The sequence below is a fragment of the Lissotriton helveticus genome, chromosome 12, assembly GCF_964261635.1.
Source record: "Lissotriton helveticus chromosome 12, aLisHel1.1, whole genome shotgun sequence".
Lineage (NCBI taxonomy): Eukaryota > Metazoa > Chordata > Amphibia > Caudata > Salamandridae > Lissotriton > Lissotriton helveticus.
Genome location: NC_136073.1, coordinates 111,143,283 through 111,158,485, shown reverse-complemented (window position 1 = coordinate 111,158,485; position 15,203 = coordinate 111,143,283). Strand labels below are relative to the sequence as shown.

The 15,203-nt window shown below is 47.1% G+C and overlaps 1 protein-coding gene across 1 annotated transcript in view; it reads right to left on the bottom strand.

The window, feature by feature from the left end:
• The window catches only part of LOC144799756 (transmembrane protein 272-like), a 116,182-nt gene that overhangs the window by 34,036 nt on the left and 66,943 nt on the right, over nt 1-15,203 (bottom strand). The window contains exons 3-4 of the mRNA XM_078671286.1: nt 13,884-13,934; nt 10,103-10,291 (exon numbers count right to left, since the gene is read on the bottom strand). Of these exons, the coding sequence (XP_078527412.1) occupies nt 10,103-10,291; nt 13,884-13,934 (240 nt within the window). The remainder of the gene's footprint in view (nt 1-10,102; nt 10,292-13,883; nt 13,935-15,203) is intronic.

The following is a 15,203-nucleotide window of genomic DNA, read 5'->3' as shown; positions in this document are numbered from 1 at the left end:
ACTTGAGCGCCATGAAGATTGCCATCAATTCCAGGTAGTTGATGTGCAATGTCCGTTGTTGAGTCGTCCACAGTCCCTGCACCGTGTAGTGGAGCACATGGGCTCCCCACCCTTGGAGAGATGCGTCCGTAGTCAGGATAATCTGTGGCACAGGCTCTTGGAACGGTCGTCCCTTGCAAAGGTTGTGTGGATTCCACCAATGCAGAGAGTTGTATGCCCGACCGGTCACCAACACTAGGTCTGTCAGTTGTCCCTGAGCTTGTGTCCACTGATTTGCTAAGCATTCCGGGAGCGGACGCATATGCAACCGTGCGTGTGGGACTATGAAGATGCAGGAGGCCATCATGCCTATCAACTGCATGAACACTCTCGCTGGTAGTGAGAGTTGCGGTCTGAACCTTTGGATCAGCGACTGAATGTTGTCGATCCTGACCGGGTTTGGCTGAGCCATAGCAGTCAGGGTATTTATTGTAGCGCCCAGATACTGCCGCACGTGTGCTGGCTGAAGGTGCGACTTTGGGTAGTTTAGTGAGAACCCCAGACTGTGAAGAAGGTGAATGGTGTGGGACATGTCTGCGGCGCACTTCCGTTCTGACTTTGCCTGAACGAGCCAGTCGTCTAGGTAAGGGTAGACATGTATGTTCTGTCTCCTGCGGTGCGCTGCAACTGTCGCCAGACACTTTGTAAACACTCTGGGGGCAGTGGTTACTCCGAAGGGTAGGACTTTGAACTGATAATGCCTGTTGTGGATTGTGAACCTGAGGTATTTTCTGTGGGATGGGTGGAGTGGTATGTGGAAATAAGCATCCTTGAGGTCCAAGGTTGCTAGGAAGTCCCCTTGGTTTAGCAGGGGAAGAATTTGTTGCAGTGTAAGCATGTGAAAATGTTCTGACAGTATATACAGGTTGAGGGGGCGTAGATCCAGAATGGGCCTGAGGGATCCGTCCTTCTTTGGGATAAGGAAGTACAGGGAATAGACCCCTGTGCCTTCCTCCTCCACTGGTACGAGCTCGATTGCGCCTTTTTGCAGCATCACCACTACTTCTTGCTGCAATAAGTGCAAGTGCTCTGCCGACATAGGACGTTGCCTTGGGGGAATGTTGGGTGGAGTGGAGGTTAACTCCAGACAATAACCGTACTGGATAAGCGGTCTTACCCACCTGTCTGTGGTGATGGACGTCCAGACTGGCAGGAACTGCTGGAGTCTCCCCCCGACAGGTGTTGGATGGTCGGGGGGCAGTGACAGAGAGTCACTGTTTGTTGGCGGCAGAGGAACGGGAGTTGTTGTTCCCTCTGCCTCTGCCCTTGGAACTATTACCTCTGTAACCCCCTCTATTCTGTTTGGGGTACGAGGATTGTGCGCCACCTTTCGTGAACTGTTTGTTGACCCAAGTGTCCTCTGGTAACACCGCGTGCACCTGAGCGACGAAAAGTGCTCCCCCTGAACTGTTGAGACTGAAGCGCCCCCATGGACTTAGCTGTCTCATTGTCCTTTTTAATTTTCTCGAGGGTGGTGTCCACATCTGGGCCAAACAGTCTGTCAGCATTAACGGGCTGGTTGAGTATTGTTGTTTGAATGTCAGGCTTAAAGCCTGATATGCGAAGCCATGCTTGGCGCCTTAACATGACGCTAGTGTTAATCGCCCTAGCCGCTGTATCAGCCACATCAAGTGCACACTTTATTGCTGCGTTTGAAATATGCTTTCCCGCTCCCTCCTTAAACTGGTCGGGTAGGTGTTGAAGGAGCTGTTCTAGGGTGTCGTAATGCGCCCTATCATAACGCGCCAATAGTGCCTGAGTGTTTGATATATGCCAGATATTGGCAGCCTGCGCAGCCACCCTTTTGCCCCCTGCCTCAAGCACTTTCGACTCCTTGTCTGGGGGAGGAGCTTCACCCGTTGTCTGGGAGTTCGCCCTTTTGCAGGCATTGGCGACGACCAGAGAGTCCAGAGGCAACTGTCCCCGAATATATGCAGGGTCCCCAGGTGCCGGCCTGTATTTCTTTTCGATACGTGGGTTCACCACTCTCGCCCTGGTAGGTTCTTTAAAGATCTCTGGGGCATGCTTAAGGACACCTTTTAGCATAGGAAGGGTTTTAACTGTTCTTTCTGAGACAGAAAAAGTGTCAAACAAGAAATCTTCTTCCACTGGGTCAGCATGCATGTCCACATTATGATTTGCAGCTGCCCGCTCTATTAAGGCATTGAATGCCGCTGAATCCTCAGTTGGGGATGTACGTGCACCAAAAACCTGTGGGTCCTGTACCACCTGATGGCCTCCCTGGTCACCAGTGTCGTCATATGAGTCCTGATGGACATGAGGGTCATCATTGTCCGGGAAATTGTACTGGTCATTTTGGTCATCCTCCTCTCCCCCTGACTGGTTTGGAGAAGGTGATGAACTACTCCTTGGTGGAGGCTGAATCGGTTCCACAAGTGCAGGAATGTCCTGTACTGGCCTTTTCTTTTTAGAGGAATGACATATGATTGTAGTGGTTGGGAAGTGATCTTTCTTTTATAGAGAGTCAATGTCCCTGTTTCGGCATCGATGTAACGCTCAGATTCTTCTTCTGAGGCTTGATGTCGATCCGACCGGCCACTTTGCGTCGAAGGTTCCGACGTTTCCGTGATCTTTGGCACCGATTTGGGTGCAAATGCCTTCGGTGCCACCTTTGGCGGCAGGGTGTAGAGAAGCTTGCTCGAAGGCTTCGCAGGCACGTCCACTGGTTTCGGAGCCGACGGCGTGTGGGTCGTCGACGACTAAGACTTCTCCTGAATACGTTTGAGGGAGTCAGCGACTTGCTTTGTGAAGGAAGGCGAGGGTTTGGTAACCGACGCCGTATGTCCGGTACCATCGGAGGCCTTCAGCATTGAAGCGGTGGCCGCCGATGCATCTTCAGTTGCGACGGTCCTTGCCTCCGTTACAGGCCTAGTCGTCGGTGCCGTTGTTGTAGATTTGGTGTCTTTGTGCCGATGCGTAGTGCCTCCGGACTTCGGGTCGATGTCTTGAGCAGACTTTGTTTCGACGGCTTTAGTGGATTTAACCGGCGCAACCGTGACCGACACCTGATGGACGACCTTCTTCGAGGACGGGTCCTTGGGTACCTTCTGCGGCGCTGTCGACTCGACAGCCTTCTTCGACTTCGGAGGGCCGGAGGGCGACGGAGTCGATGAGGTAGCAGGCTTCGTCAGTTTTGACGGGACGTCGGCCATTTTAGGTGTTGTCGAAGCCGTAGGTTTCGGTTTCGTTTTTGATGGGACGTCGGCCATCTTAGGTGCTGTCGAATCCGAAGGTTTCGGTTTCGATACGCGCAATGGCGTCTCCGCTGTTGTGTCCGTGGCAGAAGGCGGGGCCGGGGATAGCGGTACAGGGTCGTGGGTAAGGCCGAGTGGCGATCCCGTGACCTGAGCCTGAATCATGTAACTTTCGGGGCATAGCTCCTCCTCTGAGCTATCTTCCGCAGCCCAATAGAATTCTTCGTCGTCCCCTACCTCCTCGACGTATTCAAGGTCTTGGCTTTGTTCCTCGACTTGTTCCTCGGGATCGGCCTCAACCTCCGTCGACGGGGGTGAAATCTGAAGATGATGGCTTCGGCCTTCTTCTGCGGGGTCGTCGAATATGTCGTCGGGTGCCGGAGCCGCTCGCCGGGCCTCGAGGCGCGCCGAAGCTTGAGCGTTTTCTTTGACCTGAACTTTGAGCAGGCCATGCAGTTGTCCTCGTTGTGGTCCGGCGAGAGGCATTTGTTACAGACTGGATGCACATCGATATGTGGATATTTAGATCCACAGACGGGGCAGAACTTGAACGGGCTCCGCTCCATGTTAAGGTCGTCGGGGTCTTGCTGCGACGAGAGGGCCTCGATGTCCGAAGAGTTACTTGACTCCGCAGAAATCCGACTCGAAGAGTGGGATGATGCTCGAGACCGCACGCTAACAATACCGACGCAGGGAACGAAGGCCTTTTGGCCTTAAGTAGTAAGTTTTTTTCGATTCCGACCAGGAGTCGTCGAAATCACATCCGAACCCAATGGCGGAAAAAAACAATCTGGGGATGGAGTCGATGCCCATGCGCACTGTAGTCCAGGGGAGGAGCCACCTATCTCGTGATACTTCGAAGACTCTTCCAGGACAACAATGTGCAATCATCCGGACCCAACACTAGGCGGCGATCTATGCTAAAGATATGAATTTAGCAGCCCACATGCCTCGAACGTAGCATTTTCCGTTCGAGGCATAGGAGCTGCAGATCATATGCTTTAGCAAAGACTATACAGCAGTTATCCTCCAAGCGGTGGTTAACCTGTATCTGTTGCAGTGGTTTGAAATAGTGTTCTTAAAACTGCCTGGCCCCCACTAGCTTTTTGTTTCGCTAACACATCTACACAATAGTGCTTTGTGAATGTGTGAGATATGGGCCATGTTGCAGCTTTGCAGATGTAATCTAAGGGTATATTCCCCAAGAATGCCATGGAAGCCCCTAGTTTGTGTGTAGCGTGCGCCCTAGGGGTAATTGTTAATGAGCGCTTAGCTTTAATGTAGAATATTTGGATGCAAATAACTATCCACAGTGCAATACCAGCTTTTGATATGGGATTGACTTTATGCAGTGGTGAAAAAGCAACAAAGAGTGGTTTAGTTTTCCTAAAAGATTTAGTTCTTTCAAGGTAATATAGTATGGCTTGTTTTACATCCAGTTTGTGAAGAGTGCATTCTGCCACGGAGTCTGGTTGAGGGAAAAAACAGCTAACTCAACGGATTGGTTGAGATGAAATGAAGAAACTACTTTTAGCAATAATTTAGGGTTAGTCCTAAGAACCACTTTATTTTGGTGAATTAGTAAAAATGGTTCTTGTATAGTTAGTGCCTGGAGCTCACCTACTCTTCTAAGAGATGTGATGGCTATAAGGAAGGCTGCCTTCCGGGTGAGAAATTGTAGTTCACATTTGTGCAATGGCCCAAAGGGTGGACCCATGAGTCTTGTAAGGACTATATTAAGATTCCACTCTGGAGAGGGTGGAAGTCTAGGAGGAATGATTCTTTTGAGTCCTTCCATGAAGGCTTTGATAGCAGGCACTCGAAACAAAGACAAGCGTTGTCTGTTTTGTAGATACGACGCTATTGCAGCAAGGTGTAAGCAAATAGATGTGTATACTAAGTTGGAACGCTGTAGGTGTAGCAGATAGAAAGTTATGTTTTGTATGGAAGCATCTAATGGATTGATGTTGTTTGTACAGTAAATGACAAATTGTTTCCACTTCGCAGCATAGCATGTTCTTGTGGTAGGGCATCTAGCCTCTTCAATGACGTTCATGCAGACTGGAATCTGGATGTCTGATCTCTCCATGTTTCGGAGTGAAAAGCTTGGGGGAGAGGTGTAGTTTTTGGTGAGGAACTACTAACAGTTCCAACAGGGTTGGGAACCATGGCTGTCGAGCCCATGTGGGAGCAACTAGGATCATTGTCAGGGAATGTTGTGTGAGCTTCCGAACCAGTAATGGAATTAGCGGGAGAGGTGGAAAAGCGTAAGCAAATTTTCCTGACCAATTCATCCATAGCACATTGCTTAGGACAATGAGTGAAGATACCTAGGTGCGAAGCTTGGGCATTTTGCGTTGGTGTGTGGCAAAGAGATCTATTTCTGGGTAGCCCCACATTTGGAAGAATGGGAGGAGAACTTGAGGATGTAGTCCACATTCATAGATCTGTCGTCTTTGTCGACAGAGTAGATCTGCAATCTGGTTGTATACTCCTGGGAGGTGTTCTGTAAGGAGATATATTTTTTGAGGTATGGCCCATCTCCATAAGCTTTGAGCTAGTTGTGAAAGGTGTAGAGTTCCCCCCCCCTGTTTTTGTCATCTTGTCTCTACAAACTAGGACTGCTTTGCCTACTAGATTCAGTTGAAAAGCTTTCAATGCTAGGAAAAGGGCTATTAGCTCCAGGTGGTTTATGTGGAGTTGTTTTTGTTATAGGGGCCATATGACCTGAATGGTATGTTTTTGAAGGTGAGCTCCCCAACCAGTGAGCGATGCGTCTTCAGATAGCACTATTTTGGAACTAGGTCGACGAATAGCCGCCCCTGGAAAGATTTTGTGTATTCTACCACTGGAGAGAGCGATTGTTGCAGCTGTCCACCAACACTAGATCTGTTAACTGACCTGGAGCCTGGTTCCACTGACGTGCTAAGCATCCCTGTAGAGGACGCATTTGAAGTATCGTGTAAGGAACGATGAGAATGCAAGAAGCCATCATGCCGATCAATTGCATGAACACTCAGGCTGGTAGTGAGTGTTGAGGCTGAAATTGTGATATCAGATTTTGCATGTTGCTTATCCTGGTTGGGTTGGAGTATGCTAGAGCTCTGCAAGTGTCTATTGTGGCTCCTAGGTATGCTTGCATGTTGGATGGGTGGAGGTGAGACTTGGTGCAGTTTACAGTGAAACCCAAGTCTTGAAGCAGCTGATCTGTCTTGTGAGTGTGGTGTATGCAGCTGTGTTGTGATCTGGCTTTCATTAGCCAGTCGTCCAGGCAAGGGAAGACTTGAATGTGTTGTCTTTTTAAGTAAGCTGCAACTACTGGCAGACACTTGGTGAAAACTCTGGGTGCTGTAGTTAGCCCGAAAGGGAGAACTTCGAATTGGTAATGTTTGTCAATCCACCATGAACCGGAGATATTTTCTGTGAGCTGGGTGAATGGGTATATGGAAGTAGGCGTCTTAAATGTAGGGTGGATAGAAAGTCGCCTTGCTGAAGCAATGGGAGCACCTGTAGGATGGCGACCATGTGGAAGTGGTCTGACTAAATGTAGAAATTTAGCTGTCTGAGGTATAATTTAGGCCTGAGAGAGTAGTCCTTTTTTGGAATTAAGAAATACAGGGAGTACACTCGAGTCCCTCGATGATGTAATGGAACTAGTTCTATTGCGTGGTTTTGTACCAGAGAGAACCTCTTGTTTTAAGAGTGTGAGGAGTTCTGGGGACATTGCATGTTTTCTTGGAAGAATAGTTGGTGGAGTGCAGGTAAGTTCCAGGCGATAACCATACTGGATTTGTATTACCCACTTGTCTGAGGTGATGGACTTCCAGACAGGTAGGAACTGTGAGACGTCCCCCGACAGGAGTGGAATGATCGGGGGTAGCAGAGGGAAGTCACTGTTTGTTAGCAGGGGACGTACGGTTGGAGTTACCTCTGCTTCTTCCCTTATTATTATTTCCTCTTTTGCCTCCTCGAAAACAACCTCTGGAGGAGGCAGATTGGTGGTTACCCTTATCGGAGGAGGAGGGATTCTTTGTGGACACTGTTTTTGAGCCACCCCTGTAAAAGGAGTGGTGAAAGGAACCCCTGCTACAAGGTAAATGTAAGGCCCCCATGGACTTTGCAGTCTTTCTTCATCTCTTCTAGGAAAGTAGCGACAGCTGGCCCAAAAAGATGCTCTTTATGAAAGCGTTGATTAAGTATGGAGGACCGTACCTCCTGCTTAAATCCAGAGATTCTAAGCCGAGCGTGTCAGCGCAATAGTATGCTAGTGTTGATGGCACGAGATGCTGTGTGTGCCGCATCCAGTGCGCATTTTGGATGGAAGTGTTGGTAATGAGCTTCCCTTCTTGAATGAGGTCATTAGCTTTGGTTTTATACTCATCTGGCAAATATTGCATGAGTTTTTCCCACTCATCGTAGTGAGCCCTATCGTAGCATGCTAAAAGCACTTGAGCATTGGCAATATGGCAGTGGTTAGCTGCCTGCGAAGCCACTCTTTTGCCTGAGGCATCAGTGAGTTTAGACTCACTATCAGGAGAAGGGGCATCGCCTGTGTTTTGAGAGTTTGCTCTTTTGTGGGTGTTAGATACCACAAGAGAGTCTAAGGGCAACTGACCTTTTATATATGCGTGGTCTGTAGGAGCAGCTTTGTATTTTTTTATCTAGTCTAGGTGCGAGTATTCTGGATCTAACGGGGTCCTTGAATACCTCATCCGTGTGATTTAACATCCCCTTGAGCATTGGCAAAGAATTAGTAGACCTTTGTGAGTGCGTTAGTGTCTCAACAAGGAAATTTTCTTCTAGGTCTGTATGAAGCTCCACCCCTTGATATTGAGCAGCCCTGTTGATAAGCTGAACATTGCCAATGTGGTCGTAAGATGGGGAGGATCTGGAGGGATAAGGGTCGGGGTCATTGTCCTGATCTCGTTCCTCATTATAATTCTATCAGGGATCAGTGTCCTGTGGTAGGTCCTGAACTTGTGGCATATTCTGATCTTCATCCCCATCCCCATCCCCATAATCTTCATCCTGTGGGTCAGGTGGTAGTGGAGGTGGTGTTGTATTTGATAGTGTAATAATTACATTTGAGTTAGGAGGAGGAGAGGGGGGGTATGTAAGGGGGAGAGGAGTTTATAAATTTGAAGAAAAAAGGACATGGGTACTGAGCAATCCTCAGAGATACAGCTTCCGTTTTTTAGGAAGAAGAGTGGCCAGGAGGTGTCCAGTTTTAGGGTCAATACTTAGTCTTTTGTTTTGGATCCAAAGGTGGGTCGTCGGACTGAGGCTCTTTGTATGGGGTATCTTTTTCTTTCGGCGTCCCAGTCAAGAGATCAGGGCTAGATCCAACGCCGTTTTTTAGCTCATTGCACCATCCCAGTTTCAGAACCTGGCTGTATGCAAATTAGTCTGTCCCTGGCCCAGTGCATCATGGGAACAGGGCAGACCAGACTACAAAAGCCAATTCTTACACTGGGAAGGAAACAAGCTTCTGGGGACCGGTTTCTGGCATTTCAGCCGTCTTCGGCCCAGCTTGCTTGAATCCTGATGGTGCAATGAGCAAGGGACTCATGTCTGAGTATACCCTTCCATGCTTAGGGTGGACAAAATTATTTGATTGAATTAATGAGCTAAAAAACGGTGTTGGATCTAGCCCTGATCTCTTGACTGGGTGAGAGTACTCTGTTTAATTCAGAGACTCTGTCCATCACCACCCCTTGTTGTAAATAATTTTGTCCACCCTAAGCGTGGAAGGGTATACTCAGATGTGAGTCCCTTGCTCATTGCACCATCAGGATTCAAGCAAGCTGGGCGGAAGACGGCTGAAATGCCAGAAACCGGTCCCCGGAAGCTGGTTTCCTTCCCAGTGTAAGAATTGGCTTTTGTAGTCTGGTCTGCCCTGTTCCCATGATGCACTGGGCCAGGGACAGACTAATTTGCATACAGCCAGGTTCTGAAACTGGGATGGTGCAATGAGCTAAAAAACGGTGTTGGATCTAGCCCTGATCTCTTGACTGGGTGAGAGTACTCTGCTTAATTCAGAGACTCTGTCCCTCACCACCCCTTGTTGTAAACAGTTCTTCGTTCTCTGCTTCTGCAGCTGGACGATGGGAATCTAAAACTTCAACGAAGATGTCCGGTATGGAGCCCCTACTGTGCTGTATCTCGTGGCATAGATCCCGACGATCACAAATGGTTTTCTTGGATCGGAACAATTGGCAGGCTTCACAGACCTTTTCGTCGTGTTCCGGGGATAAGCAGAGGTTGCACACCTCATGCAAGTGTGTCCATGGAAATTTAGCACTACACCCGGGACATAGCTTAAATTGAGTCCGTTCCATCAACTGCTAGCATGGTCAGAACAGCGCCCCTAAGTTCCTGATCGGAGGTTTTCACAGTTTAAATGATACGCATCGAACAGGAAACCGCGATTGAAAGGCAATACCATCGAGGGTAGAGGTTTGCGCGTCAAAGGGGTTCAAGAACGATACCGAACCACAGCAATACACTTCCGAACCCGATGACGGAAAAAAAACGATCTGGGTTTGGAGTCGATGCCCATGCGCACTATCACCAAAAGGAGGAGTCCCCTACCTTGTGACTGCAAAGACTTCTTCAAACAAAAATAAAAGTGCAAACATCTGGACCCAACACTCGATGGTGATCTATCCTAAGGCATATGATCTTCAGCTCATATGCCTCGAACATAAAATGTAATTATATGGTAGAAGTATTTTTTGTTGAGGTAATCGTCAGTAGTGGCAATGATCAAATGTGGAGCTGTGATGATACTCTACAGGTGAACCTCAATGAAGCTGAAACCCGTGTCCCACCCAGTGATTAATGCTGACCTGCAATGAAAAACGCCAGCTGGAAGAGGCCGAAGATCGAATGGAAGACGTTGACCAGAATGGAGGGCTCTTCTCGGTTTCTGCAGGGCAAGATGCTTGGAATGAGAAGCAGGAGGCTGGAGACACCGGAAATGATCAGGTAGTAGGGGATGAGGTACTGTGCGGGGCAGTCGTGGAAGTACACCGACCCTGTGGGAGAAAGAACAGAGCATCATCAGAGACGTATTAGTGCACCTTCCATCCCAAGCCTCCTTTCATTTCGGCTTCTTTCAGTGAGAGGAAGGAGGTGTGCATCTGTGCACTAAAATGTATTAAAGTGGCCACGTTGGGTTTTCATTTAATGTGTAAACTGGTTTTAAAGCCACTATGTACAGGCAGATCAGCGTAAACAGCAAAGTGGCAGCAATGCTTCTCTAAATTGCACAGGTTGTTAAACAGAGGGGTAGTTTGAGGGGATAAGCACATAATGATAATTTGTGGTTGCTCAACTCCTTTCATTGGAATCCCAAGTACCCACCTGTTTCTTTGTGGTTTATTTTTGGAGACAGGAATTTCAGTTTGCCCTTACTCCCAAAATTGTTCTGTGGTACCACTTAGAAAGGTGCTTTAGAGATGCTTCCTCATAAACAACCATGACTTGTATCTACTACTAGTAGTGCAATATTGTACCCTAACAACAAGCAACACAAGTCAGATACTATTCTGCTCTATCACATTCTTCAGCCTGATGTGTGGCCATTCATTATGTGTTGAAGACTCATTTTGCGACCTTAATAACTCCTAAGCACGTTTTGGAATAATTTGAGGTGAAGTGCAAGCAGTCGTCAGCAGAATAAGGGACAATCTTCTAACAGGAAAAAGAGTCAAACAGGAACACATCGTTTGTACAAACTTTCAGTGTTTAACTCGTCTAAATGGAACCATTTTTCTTGTTTTTTTAGAGCTAGAACACCCATTTTTATGAGGTTTACCCTAAATGTGAATGGCTTTGTAGTACACAAGTACGCCGGCTGATGGCAACCAATCTGGTGGCAGTTATATCTCCCCGTTGTACTCTGGTGGATGAGAAATATCGAAGTCACTTGGTGAAAAGTTCGTAATTTTGTGCCGTACAGTTACGGACTCTACACCTACTCTCTGTGCCTGCCTGACTATAGCAAGGATTAAAGCATTTAGTGATGGTGCATTTATTCTTGAATGTTGTGGTCCACTGGTAAGCAGTGTAGCAATTTAGGGCCAGTCTTGCATTCATTCATTCATTTCTGAATGTGTTTTTGGCCAGACATGCCTGACCTTATGTTGTATCGCTGCACAGTTAAGGGTCTGTTCAGCTCCAGTGTGTGTGTGGCCTGGAAGAAGGGTTGACCCTGCAGGAGCATGTATAGTTGACTATGTTTGCCCTTCTAGGTGAAGGAAAGCTTAGAATCATATACCACACTTCGGACCGCCGCTGAGGCTACCACCAAAGTATGCGGCGAAGGGCCGCTGAGGTGCGGTTTCACCCACACATTTCCATTTTGGACACACCGAGGCAGAGGAAGTTTTCCTCTGATGCTCGATGTGATCCACGCGCTCTGGGATTTTGCCCCAATTTCTGGATCTGACCTCTCGTTGGAGGCAGAACTTGTTACCACCTGTAAGTTATCAGGATGGTTCGGTTTGTGCTAAGCCCTGTTCTTGCTTTTAAAGAAATGAAGCTGCTAAGCCCTGTTCCTGCTTATAACACCTTGACTGCTGCAGCAATTCCCCTTCTGTGCTAACATTTATTGGATTCCCTTGTTCATGACGAGATCAGCTCGTCATAAGCGCACGAGCAGTGTACTGCATGACGAGCTGAGCTCGTCATGAGCATGGAAGGGGTTAAAGAAAAGAACCTGCCCAGTTCAGTGAAGATCCTGGACCGCTGCTTCTGTCCAACCTCAGAGATGATTGAGAAGGATAACGTGTTCTGCTGCGTCATGGGCCACTGTACATCATCTATGTTTGTGAAATAGATCATCTTCCTTTGCTCATGAACCCAGACTCTTCTACCTCCATTTATCCCTCACTCATCATCATCATCATCCTTTATCCCTTCCACATCATTTCTCACTTGTAAACCCTCATTCCTCACTCATTTACCATCTCTCACTCACACTTCAGCCCTCACCTATTCTTCATTTCTCATCCCTGCCTCCATACCCCTGAATCCTCACTCCTAATCCGTCACTCATTATCCATTGCCCCTCTCGCACCGTCCCTCACTCACCCTCATCCCTGGTTGTTCATACCTGATCCCTCACACCACCTTCTCATTCTTCCCTCCTCTAGTGGCAAGTGATGGTGCTGATGTAAACAGTGCCCAAATACAGGCAGGCACCTAATGCTTGAAATGAGGAATGTAAACAGGCACGGCCTGCTTGAAGTCTGTTTCATGTCAATACTTTCAACACATGAATTTAGAAAACAGACACAAATTATTTTTCAAATGCTGGGCAATCAAGAGATGACAGGAGACAGTTGAGAAGGAAATGGGCATGGAATATGCCCATATGTGGGCATGCTCTATGGTTCTTGAATTCTCAATGGCTGGAGGAAAAGTGACCTGCTGAATTTGCATTTAATTCAGTTTCCTATTGTTCAGAAGGGAATCATACGGATAGAGGCCAGCAAGGATAGAACAGAGTAACACATTGTTTAGTAATGGCTTATTATACTTGGACAACCAGGATCCTGGTTTAGAACTGTGTACAGCACTGTGCATCGACGCGCCTGCAGAAGGCGGTTTGTTTCATATTGGTTCATGTATGATTTTACTGACTTTATTCTGTGGTTTCCTGGGTGTGGTATAGAATTTACCCAAAAACTGCACTTCAACAATAAATGCAACTCTAGTCTGATTTGGGACTGTCTTTGAGGGAATGGAAGTTTATAATGCAAGCAGCAGGTGAGCCAGGGTGTACGTATGGTCACTGGTACCTTGAAGCAGTGATCGTTAATATGCTTGTGATGGTGTGATTGATAGCTGGGGAGATGGCACATTGAGCTGGGAGTTCCATGGTTTCATGGCTGAAGAAGCTTGCACCAAACATGGGCCAAGGTCTTGCTTCCTTGGGACACATTTCCTTCCCCAGCATGTTTACAAGGTGTAAAGCCCCCTCTATCAGAGGAGTGTTGATCAGGGTCTTGTCTCCTGGGGCAAGAGAGGTCTGGAGCCATTAGTACAGGTCGAGCTAGGATTGACATTTTCAGAGAAGAACAGCCAATTTTTGTGTCTTCAGATTTTTGAAAGAGTCAGGAGTGCATACCTTAAGGGAATATTTGCAAAATCCTCTATTACTTTATATCATGGTAATTCTATTCTGCCTCTAGCTGCTTTAAAAATCATTTAGGAATAGTTTAGGCAGTGCTAAAATACCTTTGAATGAGGTCTCTATCTGCGGTGTTAGGTTAAAGATTCAAAAGGAGAAAATACATTTTTGCTTATTTTTACGATTTGTTTTTACCAATCTCAACAATAAACTAGTGGCTATGCTGGTAGAATAATGACCAGATACAACTGATGGCGATGAGCTCCCATCTTTATGAGGGGACTGTTGTCAAATAAAACGAAAAATAAATCCTGGACCAAGTATATCAGGGCACCATGCAGCCTAGAATTCAATTGGATTCTTCTAGTCAAAGGCAGACACATCAGGTTTACCCTGCTACAACATCCTAAACCACTCTAGAGTGTAACTCAACACATGCAGCAGGTTCAGCCTGCACATTACCAGGGCAGCACAGGGCAGGACCCACTCACCGACAGTGATGCTTGCAATGGACATCCCTGCTGTGATGACTGTCCCAGACACTGCAAAGGAGAAGAGAAAATCAGGTTAAAGAAAGTTAGGTCTGGAGACAACACCCAATTTCTGATAAGCCCCTCTGTATTTAAGGCCTGCTCTGTACTGCAATCCCACCTAAGGAAACCCAGCCCCGCCCCCTTATCCCGAACAACAACTCATTCCCGACCCATGCCCCGCCATGAAGTAGATTCACCAAAATGCCAGTGGTAGCAGGAGTGACGTCACGCACCCTTCAAACCCAATGACATCACAGTGCTGACCCTCAGCCCCACAATACCCCCCACCCCCGATTAGCTACTGAGGGGTAGGGGGAAGGCAAGGAGGGAAAGTTAGAAAAAAGTCAGGGCTCCTTGCAGCTCAATTTACTTTTTGATCATACATTTTGTTCCAGAGACTAGGGATTGCTTAGGTAGCGCAAAGGGGACCAAAGGCTAGGATACGGTGACACAGGTAGCAGCAGCTACCCCTTTATTCACATCCATGAGCTGAATACTCCTCCTGCTTAAACAGAGGGAATTATAAAGTTGTCATTACCCGGGCTGCCGTCACCCTTCTTCATATTCACGCTCTGATTTATCATGAAATGAACAGTGCCCAAGCTCTAGTCTATGTAATCTGATGAAACGTCATTTAAGCAAGGCAATTGGAGGAATAACCTTTGGTTCACTTACGAGCTGCCTCATTGCTCATCTAGAGGTGATGTTATTGTTACCTTTACTCTTGTTGCAGGAACCAGTAGGCTGGAGTCACTCTGAGCAGACAAAATGGCAATACAATGTATTTACAGTCAGAAAGATCACCACTGCTGGGACTGAATATATCTAATTTAATTAAATGTACCCTTTCCTTCTGAGGCAGCTAGTCTCTGAAACCATTGATTACCCGTTCGCTCCTTTGCTCTGGTTGTTTTGGGGATTTCTTGAACACGTTAATGCACCATACACTCTGCTACATCAGTAAATCCGTCCACACACATACAGTGTCTGGTATTGGATCTACAACTCAATTGTAGTTTTCATTATAATTTCAGTCACATAACTGATTTTATTTTTTTAAACCCACATGGACCCATGTTTTCCTCTGGAAGATTTCAGTACATTTCTGAACCACTGATTGCTTTAGATTGATTGTTATTCGTTTGAAATTGAATCCCAGGGAACACTGGTTTATATCTTCAGAAAGAGACACTCTGTATAAAAAGGTAACAGATGAGAATTTACCAAACTGAGAAACTTTACTGATCTCTATACTTGAATGATTTGCAAAGTCTGTCA